Raw genomic sequence first — 14,793 nt, 5'->3', positions numbered from 1 at the left:
TAGCCATATCTTTAAGGGACCTTTGATAGAAGTTTGGAATAGATATAAGAACATACTAGAACCAAAAACCCCACACTGGTTATCACCAGTGGAGTTAATAAGTGTAAAGAAAGTCAATATGGGGAAAAAATGGGGTAGGTACGAAGAAATGGTATTGAAGGAAGGAGGGAAGTGGAAAATTAAACCATACGACCAGGTAAAAAGATATACATACGACTGGCTGAGTTACTACCAGATAAATGAGATATTTAAAAAAGAAGTGAAAGAGAGGGGCTACGATGAAAAGACATCGAAATTTCAGAGAGAGATAATAAACTGTGATCGGAAAAATCTGTCAAGTATGTATAAAATACTGTTAGAATGGAACATGAAAGATGAGAAAGTCAAAAAAGTGATGACTCAGTGGGCAAAGGACCTCGGTTATGATATTCAATTGGAGAATTGGGAAAAATTGTGGAGAGTGAATATAAAATTTACAGCATGTGTACTGTTAAGGGAGAATATGTTAAAAATGTTATATAGGTGGTATATAACACCCGTTAAACTAGCCAAGATGTATAAAACAGAAAACAAATGTTGGAAATGTAGACAAAAAGAAGGGACGTTCTATCACCAATGGTGGGAATGTGGGAAGGTTAAAAGCTTCTGGGACGAAGTCTATAATGAAATCAAAAAGATATTAAGCTACACATTTGTAAAGAAACCCGAAGCTTTTCTATTAGGTATGGTCAGAAAAGATATTAAAAGAAAGGATTGTAAAATCTTCCAATATGCGGTGACAGCAGCTAGAATTGTGGTGGCGCAGAAGTGGAAGCAGGAAGAAAGCCCAACGTTAACAGAGTGGAGATTAAAATTGACGGAATATGCGGAGTTAGATAAATTAACAGGGAAAATTAGATATATGAAGGATCAAAAATTTATAGATGACTGGGGAAAATTTGCGGATTATCTGGAGAACAAATGTTTAGTAAACACAACGCTAGTAGGATTTAAAGAGGCACTGTAAAATACTAAGAAGTATTGCTTATGGAAAACAATGTCTGAAAGATGGTACTAATGGCAGTACGAAAGATTGGAATGCGTTATAAAGAGATAAATACGAATGAATGTCAAGGACGTTGAAGGAAGTCCAAAAGAATGAGATGTATGAAACACGGATTTAATGTATATATATGGAAAGATTAATAAAAATTTTTAAAATGCAAAAAAAAAAAAAAAAAAAAAACCATGGAGAGACCTGGTCTGAACAGAGACATTGGATTCTTATCTCATTATACATGACTAAGCCATTTCTCACCTTCTCACCCCTTGCCTTTTCCTGTAAGACCTATTGCAGTTGTTAAGAGTCGTCAACAGGCTCATCTCAGCTATCTGCCAATCTCCCATTCCCACCACCCTTCTGAGTAATACCCCTCCCCACCTTCTCACTATATAGAAGGATCTGGCAACTTCTGTTTCAGTGTATCTGAAGAAGTGTGCATGCACACGAAAGCTCATACCAAGAACTAACTTAGTTGGTCTTTAAGGTGCTACTGGAAGGAATTTCTTTATTGAGGCAGGGTACATGTGTGGGATCAGAGCCAGGTTGGACTTTTTAGCTGGGCACGAGATAAAGAGGCTAGGGACGTTGGAAGCTGCCTTATATGGAGCCAGAAAAAAAGCACACCAAGAACTCAGGCCAATATAAGTTTCAGTAGTGGGAGTGGTCCCTACTCGCAAATCAATAGTCAATTGTAACAAAAACTAATCCATTCAAAAGTATGCATTCTGACAAGGATTACAAACTCAAATAGAGATTACAAACTCAGAGATTACAAACTCAAACTCATAAGGATATGTATAACACAATAATTCGTTACAGAATTAGAAATAAGAGTTTATGAGTAGAGATAAGTTCATATTCAGTCTATAGTCAGATTTGACGCAAAGGTCTTAGTTTCAATCATTGAGCAGAAATCAGAAGTCATTTATGGATCAGAAACCAGGACAGGGCCCTGTTTCACCTTCATCAGCTAATTTTTAAGGGGTTGTGCAAGTTTGAAGAATTTGTATAAATATATCCTGTTATTTTCAGAGATAACAACTAAGTGTGGGTAGATCATGTCAGGAAAAAGCAGCAATGCAAGAGCGAGCTGCAAGTTGCTGGAATGCAAAACAGGATGTTGATGTTTGGGACTGTACTATTGGAACAAAGGGGCAGTCTATTCACTGTACTGAGCACCGGATATTAGCTCAGAGTGTCATCTGACCTGTACTGGAAGTACAGGGGTGGGGTTTTCTCTCTCTACTGTTGGAGTCTGGAGAGTGCAGACGTGTTTCTCTGTACTGCTGCAATGACAGAAATAAAGACATGTAAATAGATTTCTGTCTGTCTCTTTCCCCTCCCTGAGGGAAACAGGGAGGAGGGAGGAATGGTGTGTCCCTCTCACGCTGAGTGGGATCGCCGATTGGTGACCTTGCCTGTATCCTGCCGGGAGATGCAGACGGGGAGGTCAACAAGGATCTCAAGCCGAATGCCTGGAGTGTGGCCAGTTACCTCTGACTGCGGCCTGTGAATCCGACAGATCAATGTGTATCTTGAGCTTTTCTGTGCGTTTCCCAAGAACTCCAAATGCTTTTCTGTGCGTTTAATAAGAACTCCAACTTATTTATATTGAGCCAGAGCATTAAGAACATCAGAAGAGCGTGCTGGATCAGGCCAATGGCCCATCTAAGTCCAGGATCCTGTTCTCATAGCGGCCAACCAGATGCCTGTCAGCAGCTGGCAAACGGGACCCCAGACAGGAGCACACTCCCTTTCTGTGGCTTCCAGCAACTGGTATTCAGAATCATTCCTGCCTCCATCCGTGGAGGCAGAGCATAGCTATTGTAGCTATGAGACATTGATCCCTCCACACCAAAAGGATCTCTCTCCACCACGCCCGGTCAGCATGGTTCTTTAGGAGAGAAACTTTAAGAAGGAATGGGAAAAGCTCACTTAAGAGAACACTGTAAACAGCTAAAACCTTTGGCAGGATTTGAGTAATGCTAAGGTAAAAATGAATGATTTAAGAAAAATAGGGGAAATGTGTGAAGTGGTTGAAAAAGATTGAAAATGGTAACCGTGGGAAGGTGGAGGGGAGTCTAAGGATTCAGGGAATCCTAAATGATGATGGTGATGTTTAATGTTTGAATTTAAATGTTATTGAATTAAAACTCAATAAAAAAGATTATAACACACACACACCCCAAAAAGGGGGGGGGGGGAGAATGGTTCTTTAGAATTTGGAGTGCAGGGATAATGCCTATGTCTGAACACGAGCAAATCTGTTGCAAGGAAGCAAGTTTGTCAAAAAGTAGACAGCCTAATTATGCTGTGGGGACCACGTTCATCATTCCCCTTAGTTTATAATGTGAGCCACATCTTTGCATTATGATTTTGGATTAGTACCTGTGAGATGCTCTTCTCTGCCTGCAATATTATTATTATTTAAAAGCACGATAAAATAAATACTGGGAGCAAGCGTTATGGAGAGGCCAGTTTCAGCACATAGAACCTGAGCCTCCTCTGTTTTGTTTCAGCAAACTGGACGAAGACTATCTGTATATGGCATATGCTGACATCATGGCAAAGGTGAGAGACAGGCCACTATGCCCCGGGTCACCATTTCCAGCCATTTTAATCTGTTTTTTCTCCAAAAGAAAGATGTAATGCGTGATCGCTCCCAGACCACAGCCACACCATTCAGTTAAAGCGCTATTACACCACTTTAAACAGCCAAAATTCCTGGAAGAATTCTGGGAGCTGTGGTTTGCTGAGGGTCCTGCAAGCAGGCCCCCTATTTCCCTCACAGAACTGCAATTCCCATAGTTCCCTGGGAAGAAGGGTTGATGGTTAAAATGCCTGGGAATTGTACCTCTGTAAGGGGAATAGGAGTTTCCAACACCCTTAACAAACTACAATTCCCAGGATTCTTTGAGGGGGAAGCCATGACTGTCGAAAATGGTGTGTTTTAATTGTATAGCACGTTAGAGGCCTCAGAAGGAGGACTGAAGCTTGTCGTGATGTTTGCCACCCCTTTTTATTGATCCTACTCCTGTGCCTTTAACATGTAATCTGGCATGCAGAAAATGTGGGAGAAAATGTAAGAGCGCTTGCTGGCTGGGACTGATGTGAGTTGTGGCCCAAAACATTTGGAGGGCACTGGGTTGGGGAAGGTTGCTGGGCTAGTACAGTGGTGCCTCGCAAGACGAAATTAATTCGTTCCGCAAGTTTTTTCTTCTTGCTAGTTTTTCGTCTTACGAAGCACGGTTTCCCATAGGAATGCATCGAAAATCAATCAATGCGTTCCTATGGAGACCGTCCGGGGACAGAGGGGAAGCGCCGCGCGCCTTCCCCTCTGTCCCCGGACCTGTTTAAAGCAAGGGGCGGCAGGGAGAAGATCGCTTCTCCCCGTTGCCTCCCCTTGGTACAAAAGGGGTCCGGGGACAGAGGGGAAGGCGTGCGCGCCTTCCCCTCTGTCCCCGGAGATTGCGGGGCTGGCAACGGGGAGAAGCGATCTTCTCCCCGCCGCCCCTTGCTTCAAAAGAGGTCCGGGGACAGCGGGGAAGACGCGCTGCGCTTCCCCGCTATCCCCGGAGCTTGCGGGGCAAGCTTCGTTTTGCGAAGCAAGCCCATAGGGAAATGCGTCTTGCGAAGCGGCTAAGAAAACGAAAAACTCCTTCGTCTAGCGAGTTTTTCGTCTTCTGAGGCATTCGTCTTGCGGGGCACCACTGTATCAGTAAACGCCAGCGTGTTACTCAGAGATGACTTTCGCCAAGTCCCCCTGTGGACAAATGGAGGTTAGTGAGCTATATTTGCCTCTCTGAGAGGCCCGCAGCAGCTGGCTAGGGGGTAGTAGCTTTATTGAATCAAGAGCTGACTCTATAGCAGGGGTGGCCAACTCCCAAGAGACTGTGATCTACTCACAGAGTTAAAAACTGGCAGTGATCTACCCCTTTGGGGGGGGTCAGGTCAAAGTTTTTGAGCTTTTTTTAGGAGAAGAAACCCTGTTTTGTGGGGTTCAGGTCAAAGTTGTAGAGCTTTTTTGGGGGGAGCCAGCGATCTACCAGTGATCTACCACAGATGTTCAGTGATCTACTGGTAGATCACAATCTACCTGTTGGACGTGCCTGCTCTAGAGCAAGCCGCAAAGAGCTGTGAGGTTCTGTCGCTAGTTCCGATGTGTGACGGTGCTTTTTGTTTACGCGCTCATCCCTCTTATCCTTTGGTCCCCTGGACTCCAGAGTTGCCACATCAACGAAGGAGAAGAAGGTGAAGAAAATGGTGAAGAAGGGGAAGAGGCCGAGGTTCCCTTCGAGGTAAAGGACACACCCCCCCCTGCGCACCCAGCCGCCCCAAGAGGTTTCTGAACTTTCAGCAAACATTTGCCCACTCGTTCTCAAACCTCCAGAAACTTGGGTGTACGTTTGCAAAGTCTTGGGCAACTTTCAGGCAACCTGTTGACTGACCATTATTCACTCCGATTTGTTTGCACGAAAAGCTTGTGCAGAGGTTATACAATGCCTGCTCTTCCCTGAACACCTTTCACGATTTGTTTGCGGGGAGGTTATACAACTTCCCATCAGTCGACCATTCTCCTATGACCTGTTGGCCTTTAAAAGATGGTTTCATTTGCAAAATTGCAGTGTGCTTTGTTATTTCGACCTAATTGCAATGTGGGGTGGGGGGTGGGGGGAGGAGACACGAGGAGGAGATGCTGCAGGTACCAAGGGAGACTTGACTGAGCAAACGTACACCTGCAGTTGCCATCTTGGGTTAGTAGGACAATTATATCTTCACTGTTCCAATATATACCTTCCTGGTCCACCCTGGAGTGGGTGAGGTACCTTGAGAAAGAAGGCAGAGAAACAGTGCTAAAATTGAAGGCTGCGGTCAGGACCAAGCTGTTAATCTGGGGATCAACTCAGCGGTTGTGCATACCGTTCCAAAAACTGGCCAGTGCACCAACGCTCATTGGCTTCCAAACAAGGCTGGCTGTGATGGGCATTTAGGCCTAGGAGGTGAACACCAGTGACCTTGCTCGGGGAAGGAAAGGAGCCACATTGAAAGCTTTATATCAGCTGGTGGCGCCAGTCACCTGACCTCCTAGGCCCAGAGACATGGATTCTCCATCTGGAGCCATGTGGCCGGCCCTCCAGCCTGCTCTCCTTTGCACAGCAGCCCTGGTGGTGCAAGAAGCGGCTTTCCTAACTACGAGGGAGAAGTGTAGGCAGCCCTCAAGGAAATGATGATTGACACTGACCTCCAGCCTTCAGTTCAGGGCCGTCTTACCCATAGGTGCTAGGGGTGTGGGGCACCCAGGCGCCGGGCTCCCAGGGGCACCAGGCCAAGAGTCTGGGGCCTGAGAGTTGAGTCCGGGGAAGAACCCACCCATCTGCATCGCGAGTTTGGGGGCGACCAAGCCAGCAAGATGTTGAGGCGGCTGGCCAGCTCCTCCCTCCTGCGCGCCTGGGACTGGGCAACCTGGGGGGGGGGTGTGCCGGGCGGATCTTTGCACCCCAGCACCGCCTATGCTTAAGACAGCCCTGCCTCGGTTCACACTGTCTTGCCTCCTTGCAGGAAAAGGAGATGGAGAAGCAGAGGCTCCTTTATCAGCAATCCCGCCTGCACAACCGCGGGGCGGCCGAGATGGTTCTGCAGATGATTAGCGCCTGCAAAGGTCAGAAGTGGCCCTTTTTCCTCTCCACCCTCCCCCTGGATCCCTTGGCAGGGTTCAGCTTTCCCATGTTGGGAGGCCGTGGATGAGGTTGGTGGGGATGGGGAAGCTTTCCTCCCATTCTTCAGCTACAAGGCCCAGCTAGAAACCCGCTGTGGGTCCTAAGATCCTCCTCAGATTCCATGCTGGAATCCTGTGGACACAGACAGTGCGAAGCCCCTGCACAGGGCTAGGGAAACATTTGGGGTTCCTAGGCTGCCATATCAAATACCGTACTTTTCCGTCTGTAAGACGCCCCTATGTAGTAGACGACCCCTATTTTGGGGGCCTCAAAATTTAGAAAAGGAGCTTTTGGGGGGTTATGGGGGGGTGAAGGACGCAGGTGGCGCTGTGGGTTAAACCACAGAGCCTAGGACTTGCCGATCAGAAGTTTGGCAGTTCGAATCCCCGCGACAGGGTAAGCTCCCGTTGCTCTGTCCCTGCTCCTGCCAACCTAGCAGTTCAAAAGCACACCAGTGCAAGTAGATAAATAGGTACCGCTCCGGCGGGAAGGTAAACGGCGTTTCTGTGCACTGCTCTGGTTCGCCAGAAGTGGTTTAGTCATGCTCGCCACATGACCCGGAAGCTGTACGCCGGCTCCCTCAGCCAGTAAAGCGAAATGAGCACTGCAACCCCAGAGTCGGTCACGACTAGACCTAACAGTCAGGGGTCCCTTTACCTTTACCTATGGGGGGTGAAAATAGCTCACCTACAGGAACGAAGCGTGAGCCCGAGATTGTAAGCGGCAATTGGCCGGTTGATTGCTGGGCCGTGTGTGTGAAAATCTCTCACCGCCAGAATGTAGCACACAACCGCTTGCGTTTCAGAAACTACCTATCAGCTGGCCGTTCACCACCATCAGCCGCCAATCATCTTCTCAATTGCCGCTGCGGCAGGCAGTAGACAGATGCTGTTGTTGCAGCAATCGGGAACGTGATTGCCAGCCGCTGGCAGTGATCGAGCAGTTGATAGGTGGTTCCTGCGATCCGTTTTTCCTGTGTGGCATCTTTGCACGGCTCCATTTGTTTGCGGGCAGCACAACATTACACAGCAGGAGTGCAAGGCGTGGTGTTTCACTGATGTGAAAGGCGCAGGGGGGGAATATTACTTCGATCGCCACACTCCTCCTGTGTAACATTGCACTGCCTGCGCACAAATGGAGCCATGCGAAGACACCACACATAAAAAACGAACCGCCTACAGACTCCCTCCCAGCTGTAGGGTGGGCTGAGTGGGAGGAGGCAAGCAGACTATGGAAGCCCTGCAGCCCACCACTGCCAGGAGCTGTGACTGGTAGTGCAAGTACCGTATTTTTCGCTCTATAACACGCACTCGACCATAACACGCACGTAGTTTTTAGAGGAGGAAAATCCGTAGGCATGCCACCCGTAGGCATTCCCTCCATAACACGCACAGACATTTCCCCTTACTTTCTAGGAGGAAAAAAGTGAGTGTTATGGTGCAAAAAATACGGTACCGCATTTGTTTATATATTTAATTGCTGTATTCCGTGGATAAGACGAGCCATGTTTTAAAACCTAAAAAACTGGGTAAAAAAACCTCGTCTTATACACGGAAAAATACGGTAGTTCAGAACATGGATCTTAGAGCATGGGCTGGTGCAGACAAGGAGAGGAGGTGCTCCTTCATGCGCCTGAGCCCCAAGCTACATAGCAGGGATGGGGAATCTCCAGATGTTGCCAGACTCCAAGTCCCATCAGCCCCAGGCAGCGTGGCCAGTAGCCAGGATGGGAGTTGTAGCCCCTCCGGAAGGCATTGGCGTTCCCTTTCCCTTCTGCACAGATGCCAGTGTAATAAATCCTTTCCCTGTCTCTGCAGGGGAGCCTGGCGCTATGGTATCTTCTACCCTGAAGCTGGGCATCTCCATCCTGAATGGCGGCAATGAGGAAGTGCAGCAGGTAGGAGGACCAGGGGAGGGAGACGCAAGGCTTCCTGGCAAGTGATTCATTCCCTGCCTATGAACTTTGCCGCTGATTTGAGTTTAAATTGCTGCATACTGGTGCGATGTGCTAAGTTGTATATTTAACCACCACCTCGTGGCTTTTGTAATTAAAGGTAGATCTCTTATGAAGCTGCTTTTTTAGCCATTTTTATTGTTTAAGTTGATATTAACTTATTGTAAGGCTTACTCGTCACTTACTCCTCCTTTACTCATCTCCCATTTCTTACTCCATATAGAAACATGCTTTGAACTGGATGCCCATCCACACTTCCACTTGCCTCACCACTCCCCCTCCCTGGCAAACCCACCCTTTACCACTGGATCGGGGCAAATGTCAATCGGGTTTTTCTGCGGGTTGTTGTTTGTTCCGAATTTGCACTAAATACAGTAGACCCTCGGGTTACGTTACGCTTGAGTAACATAAACTTCGGGTTGCGAAACCGGCAAACCCGGAAGTATACTTCCAGGTTTCACCGCTCGCGCATGCGTAGAAGCGCTCTGCGTTCATGCACAGAAGCACACTATCGTGCCGCATACATACGCAGAAGCGGCGCCTCTGGGTGCGGATTTTTCAGGGTGTGCACGAACCCCCAGAACGAATTAAATTTGTATCCAGAGGATCCACTGTAGTGCGGCGGGAGAACTGAAAATATTGCCAATGCATATGACATCTGGAAACCAAAGCGCCCCTTTGGTTTCAGATAGTTCATAGGTCAACAAGTCTAAAAAGCCTGGGACACAAATTTTCACAGCCCTCCAGTGGCTACAGTGGCTCATTTACCAGAAGTAATGTATTTAGCATTAACTCTGAAAGTACATGGGAAGCGGGTGGCGCTGTGGGTTAAACCACAGAGCCGAGGACTTGCCGATCAGAAGGTCGGCGGTTTGAATCTACGCGATGGGGTGAGCTCCCGTTGCTCAGTCCCTGCCCCTGCAAACCTAGCAGTTTGAAAGCACATCAAACTGCAAGTAGATAAAAAGGTACCACTCCGGCGGGAAGATAAACTGCATTTCTGTGCGCTTCTCTGGTTTGCCAGAAGCGGCTTAGTCATGCTGGCCACATGACCTGGAAGCTGTACGCTGGCTCCCTCGGCCAATAAACGAGATGAGCGCCGCAACCCCAGAGTCGGCCACGACTGGACCTAATGGTCAGGGGTCCCTTTACCTTTACCTTACTGAAAGTACATACTCAATTTTGGCCAAACTAAAGAGCACAATATACATTCGGAGGTTTCTTAGGTGGCGACTCCCTGGGTGCCCGGGCACCCACAAAATTCCCCATGAAGGGGCCGGGCACCCACAAATTTCAGTGCCAGGGCCATGCATGCACATGATGCCCACAGCCCTGGGCACCCACGGTCGCAGGGCCAAATTGGCACGGCTGGGAGGTTTAGTTTGGTAAGAATTGAGCTGCTCCTATTTTGGGAAGGGGTTTTGTTGTTGTTGTTGTTGTTGTTGGGATCGTGGTGTGGATGGAAAGGGTTCCTGGTCTGGATTTCACTCTCTTTATGGCTGCCATTAGAAACACACACCTGCTGTGAATACACATCTAATGCAACGTCTTTAACATGTAGTTTTGTGCTGGGAAGAGTCAGAAGCGGGCCTTCTCTTCCCCTCCCCATGCTGACTTTCTCCCTGTCCTCAGAAAATGCTGGATTATCTGAAGGAGAAACACGAGGTGGGATTCTTCCTGAGCCTCCAGGCCCTGATGCAGACATGCAGGTGTGTAGAAGCATTTTGTTCTTCTTTTTTACCTTTTTTATGCTTCTGCTTTTTATTTATTTGAGTGCTTCCAAACCGTAAAACCCTGTAAGAAAATACCACAGCCCTGTAAATGCATTCAAACAGCAGGAGGTTATAAAACCCAGAAGAAATGGCTAACGCTGGATCAAATTAATTTTCTAAAGAATGCTTGGAAAAACTGGAACGTTTTCGGCAGATGGCAACATGTTAGAATTGTAGGCGTCAGTGTCCAGTGAATGGAACTGTGTTTCAAAGTACTGTCTGGAACTAGCCTACAAACAAGCCTGAGGGTTATCAAAACACACAGGTAACAACCATAGTAACAACATTAACAGAAAACAGATTCACAGCACAAGTATATTAAGTATATTAACTTAAAGAGTCTCTCTGAGAATTGCCATGGGTCAATGGAATGGTTACTGTGGCTAGATTTATTCTCATAAGAGGTAATGCAGTACAGTGGTGCCCCGCAAGACGAAAAGAATCCGTTCTGTGATTCTCTTCGTCTAGCGGTTTTTTCGTCTTGCGAAGCAAGCCCATTGACGGATTAGCGGATTAGCGCTATTAGCGGCTTTTAGCGGCTTATCTGCTGATCGGATCAGCTGATAAGCGGCTTAGCGGCTTAGAAAAAGGGGGGGAAAGGGAAAAAAACCAGCAGGAACTCGCAAGACATTGTCGTCTTGCGAAGCAAGCCCATAGGAAATTCGTTTTGCGAAGCACCTCCAAAACGGAAAACTCTTTCATCTAGCGAGTTTTCCGTCTTGCGAGGCATTCGTCTTGCGGGGCACCACTGTACCATATATTATCAAAGTCATATTTTTTGCCTTTCAGAGCCTTCAACCTGTAAGCCTGAGTTGCAAAGAAACTAAAGAATTATGAGAATGTTTTCATTTGTTTCTTAGCTAAATCAATAGTTTAAAAATAATAAGACACCACACAAATACGGTGCTGAACATGACAGACTTGCTGGTAGCTGCTGAGCCACATATAGTCTGACCCAGAACTTTGAAACTGCAATACGTTTGTGCTGTAGCCAGAATCCTGTGACGATGCCGTTCCAGCTGTTGCTGCAGTTACTGTCTTTTGGCCCTTCGACTTCTGCTCTCCAGTCATGGACTGGCTGGAGGCAGAGGAAGTAGAAGGAGGCACCAGCTGAGGAACCCCAAAGGGAAGAAGGCTCAGAGCCCAGGGAGTGGTGGTGGGATGGCAATGAGTAGTCAGAGGGAGAAGACCGGGAGGAGGAGGTATAACGGGGAGTAGTCTCCCAGGACCAGAAGAGGGATGAAGAGGGCGGAGCAAAGACAGCCAAGACAGCGAAGCCTCAGATTGTTTCAGAAGGAATCGGAGGAGGTGGCTTAGGGAGTTGTGGGAAGGCAGGGACCTTCAGTCCCCACAACTGCCTCATAGGGACAGGTTCTGTCAGGAAGGCTTTTATATAGAAGAAGACGAAGACGAAGACGAAGACGAAGACGAAGAAGAAGAGGAGGAGGAGGAGGAGGAGGAGGAGGAGTAGTTTGGATTTGATATCCCGCTTTATCACTACCCTAGGGAGTCTCAAAGCGGCTAACATTCTCCTTTCCCTTCCTCCCCCACAACAAACACTCTGTGAGGTGAGTGGGGCTGAGAGACTTCAGAGAAGTGTGACTGGCCCAAGGTCACCCAGCAGCTGCATGTGGAGGAGCGGAGACGCGAACCTGGTTCCCCAGATTGCAAGACTACTGCTCTTAACCACTACACCACACTGGCTCTCTATACAGTCTATACAACTCTATACTCTATACACTCTATACAGCTGGCTGTGCCCCCAAATATCCAGTAATAAGATCATTAAGTTTGCAGATGATACAACGGTGGTTGGTTTAATCATGGCTGGAGAGGAGGAGGTGGCCTGTAGGAAGGAAGTTGAGCAGTTGGGGGAGTGGTGCAGGAAAAACAACTTACTCCTTAACTTAAAGAAAACAAAAGAGATTATTGTAGACTTTAGGAAATGTAAATTGAATATTCAGCCACTTATTATTGAGGGGAAGTGTGTGGAACAGGTCTCGGTGTTTCGATTTCTGGGGATGGAGTTGAGAGATGACCTAACCTGGGGAGAAAACAGCAAAGACCTGATGAAGAGAGCACAGCAGAGATTATATTTTCTGAGAATCCTTGGGAAAAATAATCTCTCAAAGGACCTGTTGATGGCATTTTACCATTGTACTGTTGAGAGTGTATTAACTTATGGTCTCTGTGTGTGGTTTGGGAGCTGCACGGTCAGGGGAAAAACATTGCTGTCCAGGGTTGTAAAGACTGCAGAGAGAATAATTGGGTGCAGTCTTCCCACCTTGGATCAAATCTATGCTTCCAGGTGCCATAAGAAAGCTGCAGAGATAGTGCAGGATAGTGCGCACCCCGGAAATGAACTCTTTTAGCTTCTGCCTTCTGGAAGAAGGTACAGGGTTATAAAGACTAGGACTAGCCGCCAGAGAAACAGTTTCTATCCAAATGCGATTTTGGTTTTAAACGCAGTGTAAGGTGGTCTCTATGGGAGTATATTGTATTTAATTATGGGGTATCAGAGTTTTTAGAGGGCTAACCAGGCTGGGATAGCAGGCTTGTGGGTTTCTGAATGTCTGATGTAGGTTTTCAGTTTCGTTGTTTCTGTATGGGACAATGATAATAAAGATTATCATATTGAAGGCTTGCTGTCCTCTCTAGGTCTGGCCTCCTGGGCTGCCTTGTTTCTTTGAATAGAGTTAGTTTTGCTGAAGCCATGTGAGTTATTTCTGACCTGCTTCCTGACACCTCCCGTTGGCTGGCTCTGCTCACCCTCTCTCCTCTTTTTCCACAGTGTGCTGGACCTCAACGCCTTTGAGAGGCAAAACAAAGCTGAAGGCTTGGGAATGGTGACGGAGGACGGAACAAGTAAGTCCCCGCCCGCCCCCCACTTGGAGGCTCGGCAGCAAGGCTTTCAGAGGACTAGGCCATCCTATTCCTATAGGCTCTCCTGCCCCACAGGGCAGTTTGGCAGGGCAAACTCCTTCTGCCCCCTCCAAAAGGCAGCCCCCTGTTAATGCTTGCTGCTCACAATGGCTGCTGACACCCTGGTGCCACCCACCAACTTTTTTTTTTACAATGGCCAGAAAATACTGCCTCCAGCTTCCGGTTCATTTGCTGGGAAACCCTTTTCCTCCTCTTGGCCCCTGAAGCAGAGTGGCCTATGGGTTACTGTGGGGAGGTGGAGAGGGAGCATGGGATCTGATTTGAAAGCCTGGCCTCCTGGGCATGGCTAATTCATGCCTCTGCGCAAGGGGGGCTTTCTAGCTGGGCTGGCCAAACTATGCACTCTGGGTTCTCTCCCCATCCCTTGGAAGGGGCGCAAGTTAAAGGTTTCAGTCCCACAGGAATGCTGGGTGCCAGGATTTGACTGGGCACGATCCTGGCCCAGGGTTGGTTCTCTCTCCCCCCACCCCGGTAGCCTCCTCCTTCCCAGTGCTCTGCGCATCTTCTCTTTGTGTTCACAGCTTCCTCCTGGTGAGACGTGGATTAATTGAGATTTCACAAATCAATAATGGACTCTCACCTCCCCGACAACCCACCCGACTCCCTTCACCTCGGGTTCTCTGGTCTCATTCCACATTAATGTCGTTTTAATACACGCTGGGTTTTGTTTTTTCACTTTTACTTTTTTTAATCATCTCCTTTTCCTTCTTTGCTGTGACGTCTTGCACTCACCTCCTCTCTCCCCCTCCCTCCTTCTCTTCCCTCCCCCTGCCCTCTCCTGGTGTCACTGATGCCCCTCCCTCAGTCATCATTCGTGAAAGTGGTAAATAATCCTTTTGCTTTGGGTTAAGTTGTGCTTTGGGTTAACTTTTTCCCCCCTTTCCCTTTTAATGGTCAGTTTCTTGGCCTGGTTTATTTATTTAGTTTTGCCAGTTTCTCTTTCTAACCTGGTGGGTTCGAGGCTGAAAACTGATCAGAACCCCCATCCCCTGCTGCCCTGGCTTAGTGCGTGGTGCTCTGCTAGGTCCTGAGCATCTGGAAGGTGTTGGCTATGATCTGCCTTCACGTTCAGAGGCACTAATATTTCTGAAAGGCCTGTTGATGGAAATCGCTGTAGGGGAGAGGGCTCTTGCACTCAACTCCTGCTCAAGGGCTTCCTCACAAGGCATCTGGATGGCTGCTGCAATATCAACATGCTAGAATAATAATAATAATATTAAAAATAATAATTTATTTGTACCCCGCCCATCTGGCTGGGTTTCTCCAGCCACTCCGGGCGGCTTCCAACAAAGATTAAAAATACATTAAAATGTCACACGTTAAAAACTTCCCTGAACAGGACTGCCTTCAGATGTCTTCTGAATG

The 14,793-nt window shown here is 47.7% G+C and overlaps 1 protein-coding gene across 11 annotated transcripts in view; it reads left to right on the top strand.

Moving 5' to 3' along the window:
* Nucleotides 1–14,793, top strand: part of RYR1 (ryanodine receptor 1) — a 208,177-nt gene that overhangs the window by 155,408 nt on the left and 37,976 nt on the right. For 6 of the 11 annotated variants that reach the window (XM_083515697.1, XM_083515704.1, XM_083515698.1 and 3 more), the window contains 7 exons: nt 3,562–3,613; nt 5,266–5,340; nt 6,602–6,701; nt 8,577–8,656; nt 10,346–10,422; nt 13,277–13,350; nt 14,234–14,251. In XM_083515697.1, the coding sequence (XP_083371823.1) occupies nt 3,562–3,613; nt 5,266–5,340; nt 6,602–6,701; nt 8,577–8,656; nt 10,346–10,422; nt 13,277–13,350; nt 14,234–14,251 (476 nt within the window). The remainder of the gene's footprint in view (nt 1–3,561; nt 3,614–5,265; nt 5,341–6,601; nt 6,702–8,576; nt 8,657–10,345; nt 10,423–13,276; nt 13,351–14,233; nt 14,252–14,793) is intronic. The other 5 variants (XM_083515696.1, XM_083515703.1, XM_083515695.1 and 2 more) reach the window with 1 other exon arrangement.

This window comes from Podarcis liolepis (genome assembly GCF_965112155.1).
Source record: "Podarcis liolepis genome assembly, chromosome: 7".
Taxonomy (NCBI): domain Eukaryota; kingdom Metazoa; phylum Chordata; class Lepidosauria; order Squamata; family Lacertidae; genus Podarcis; species Podarcis liolepis.
Note: the sequence above shows the minus strand (reverse complement) of the source record. Positions and strands in the feature narration are given on the sequence as shown.